General features: G+C 42.3%; 1 protein-coding gene across 1 annotated transcript in view; it reads right to left on the bottom strand.

Moving 5' to 3' along the window:
• The window catches only part of LHCGR (luteinizing hormone/choriogonadotropin receptor), a gene marked incomplete at its 5' end in the record, with an annotated part of 26,150 nt that overhangs the window by 6,992 nt on the left and 15,739 nt on the right, over positions 1–3,419 (bottom strand). Inside the window, 3 exons of the mRNA XM_010004997.1 lie at positions 233–418; positions 1,601–1,675; positions 2,309–2,377. Coding sequence (XP_010003299.1) covers positions 233–418; positions 1,601–1,675; positions 2,309–2,377 — 330 coding nt within the window. The remainder of the gene's footprint in view (positions 1–232; positions 419–1,600; positions 1,676–2,308; positions 2,378–3,419) is intronic.

The raw sequence follows: 3,419 nt of genomic DNA, 5'->3' as shown, positions 1-3,419 counted from the left end.
CTGCTGGCAGATCCTGGGCACAGGATGAGATCCATTTCTGTTCTGAAATAAATGGAAGTAATTTTCCTGGTTTTAGCACAGATCTGTTGTTTTATGTGAGGCCTTGTTACGTATCACAGCTTCCTTGTAACTGGAATAAGGATAATAAAACCTTGTGTGTTGAATAAAGCAGAATTGCCATTTTGGAGCTTCTGAAGTACTACAATACAATAAGGTGCTTACTCGGACTTACTTTTCTGTCCTTAGATTTCGAAAGGCACAGCAGTGGCTGGGATATGTCAGAACAGCTTCCAGAAGACTGCTGAATTTATCCAGTGGTGGCAGTCTCTTTAACGAGTAAGATGACGTTGCATTTAAGACTTGAATGGCCTCAAGCCCGTAACTAGGCAGGGACTCCAGTGCTGTTGAAGAAATATCCCTGCAAAAAGAGCATGATCTTTTCATACATATAAAAATACCACCAAAGCATGACAGTGACTCAGTTTTTCACAAAGGTCTAAATGGGCAAAGCCACTTCAGCACCTGATACCCAGTTCAGAAATCTTGTCTGTGAAACTACAGAGCAGTGGGTGAGAGAGAGCATCCCCACAGCCCAGAAGATCCAGTGAAGCATTGAGCTCATTTTGTCCCAGGGAAACCAAAATCCACCACCGCAGGGACTGTGCCCTGACCCTTCTGTTTGAAAGCCACCACACAAAGAGTGAGGAATGGCTCCTTAGACCAGAGAAAGGCAGAAGTGGGTGAACGTGACTGTCCAGCCAGCTAGCAGATAGGACACCCTCCTGGCACTCTGCTTGGCTCTGAAGGGCTGTTCTAGCTGTTTTAGTAAAGCAGTTATTAACTAAAACATAGAAGAATCATTCTTGCCAAAACAAACTAAAGTAGTTTGGCTTAGAGTAACTTCAGAGGAGCTGCTTGTGTGAGGAAAGGCCGTCGACAAGACTAGGGACTTTCAGAGTCAGACCATTAAACATGGGGGAAAAAGGCTACAGTTACCAAAGTGATTATTAGTAATGTACTGTAAAGCACCAATAAAATAAGCAAAATGGCACGTGCAGCACAGAGTGCTATTTACAGAACTACCCACTGTGTTGTATTGCATGGAGTTACAGCCAAGTGCAGCCCTGCAGTAAGGACTTGACTAACAACGCATGAGGAGGCTAATAATGTGTTTTATTCAGCACAGTTTTATTCTGCAATCAACTAGTTCACTTTTATAATCAAATTGAATACAATATTATATTGTAAAAACCTACTCATCCTACCAGAAGACAAGTTACTTGGCAATGTCAGAATACAAGGCACAGGGATAAGATAAGGAGGTTCTGACACAAGTAAAGCAAAGGCCAAAATATCTAAGGGGCAGAGGTACATGCCAATGCTAGAACTGGCTGTTAGGGATTTGTCATGGTGCAAACTGAGCCTTCCACCCCCTAATTTCATGGCATCTTGTTGACATGTTTCCATTTTCCAAATAGAGGGTTAAGGGGTGAAGTCTCCTGCCAGACTTAGAGGCTGTGTTTGCCAAGATGAGCCTGTGCAGCGCGGTTCCCATGGGACACCCGTACCACCGAGGTATAATGGAGTTGGGGGCACTTACAGGACGTCCGGCCCTGTGGCCCCTCTCAGGGCATCGTTGTGGATCCGCCTGAGATTCTTATTGTCCTTCAGGATTCTGTGGAATCAAACAATTAACTCCTTATGTCTCTATTTTAAAAGAACCTTTTTGGTTTCCTCTTCCCAACTGTTTCTTCTTGATCCTCTCCCCCACCACAGAATTTCTGTTGAAATATCTGTCCTGGTATTTCTTATGCAACCTGTCCCTCTGCTGAGGTCATCAGACCATTATAATCTACACTTTAATTTGATAATTTCCAGTTTATTTTGATTTAAGCCAGTCTGGTTCCCTTGCTGCAGTAGCAGCATACAAAAATGAAGCAAAAGTTTTGCCCAAACCGAGAGGCTAGTCCAAAAGCATGTGAGAGTGATAAAAGTAAAATCTAGGTACCTGAATTTGCGCTACAGTTTCAAGCTTTCCACTATTGCTACTAAGTTTAAGAATTTATTGAGTTTTATTTCAAATGGTGAGTTTTTCTCTTAAGAACTGTAGCACTCTAAGGGACGGTGTTTCAGGAAAAGCAGAAAGTGCTGCAGGATGAACAACTGAATCACAACAACATTGAAAGATACAGTTTTCTAATGGTATCAAAAAATTCAAGACACGGCCAGTTGTAGGAAGAGGCTTTGACTGTATTAGAACTACTATTTACTGTTCAAAAAGACACAGAAGAGGGGAAAGATAACTCACAATTGATTCAGCTTTGTCCCATTGAAGGCGTGGCTGTGGATATCTTCAAATCCATTTTTATACAATTTGCTGAGGATTAAAAAAAAGTGTAAGGGAAAAAGATTTGGAACAAGACAGTATTATGTACTGCAGATTTAAAATCTTAATGTTGCATTCATTTCAATGATTAGAGGGTCTGACTTATAAAGGACATAGGTAACTACTGCATGACTTACATTAACTCTCAAAGTAAGATAGAACTGCAGCTTAAATTTCCTAAGCATCTCCCTGTTGAGCTGTCAAAGAGAACTTCTGCTTAAGTACAGATCCTTCATCCTCTGAGGGGCTCACCTGTGCCTACCTGGGGCTGAGGTCCAGAAGCAAGTCCAGGTAACCTCCTGGCATGCAGACAACAGCCTAGAGGCAGAATGCCTGGATTTTGTGGTGTAAATGGAGGACTGCAAGGGCTAGAGAAATTTCAGATGGAAAGCAGCTCTGAAGCCAAGAGGGTGCTGCTGCATGGCAGAGCTCTGTGGAACGACAAACCCTCCAGCAGACCAAGACAGCTTTGCAGAGAGGAAGGGGTGAGTTGTGCATCATCCAGCAGCCAGTGAGCTACCAGCTCCTCCAACACACTGCTGCCAGGCTGGAATTGTGCTGTGGAAAATTCTGTCCCCTGCGCTGCACAGGGGTGCTTGGTGCCACCTTGAGTTCTTGATTCCCCACCCTGGGGCTAGACATCTCAAGGCTGGCCTTTGCTGTACCTGACGTCCAACTGTTGTCCTTCATTAGGAGATTTAATCTATGGGTCTGACTGCACTGAGAAAAATCTATGTGTGATATTAAGTTAATGTTTCAAATATAATTTCAATACAATAATTTGTATATAGTATTTTTTCTTTAACATTAAGCCTAATAGAAAATTTTGTTCAGTTTATAAGTGAAAATAAATTCCTGTTGTTGCTTTGCCACTTTTTTTTTAGGAGAGCAGAAACTGTGGCTATGGAAACTGCTCCCAAGAAAAGCTGGAAATTAGTCACTTTCTTAAAAGCCATATTGATATGTAGGATCAATTTCCCCATCCACAGGACTGTTGGAAAGACTGAATTAGGTACTTGTAGTGCAAAGCATT

Source organism: Chaetura pelagica, unplaced genomic scaffold (assembly GCF_000747805.2).
Source record: "Chaetura pelagica isolate M959 unplaced genomic scaffold, ChaPel_1.0 scaffold8, whole genome shotgun sequence".
NCBI lineage: Eukaryota > Metazoa > Chordata > Aves > Apodiformes > Apodidae > Chaetura > Chaetura pelagica.
Note: the sequence above shows the minus strand (reverse complement) of the source record. Positions and strands in the feature narration are given on the sequence as shown.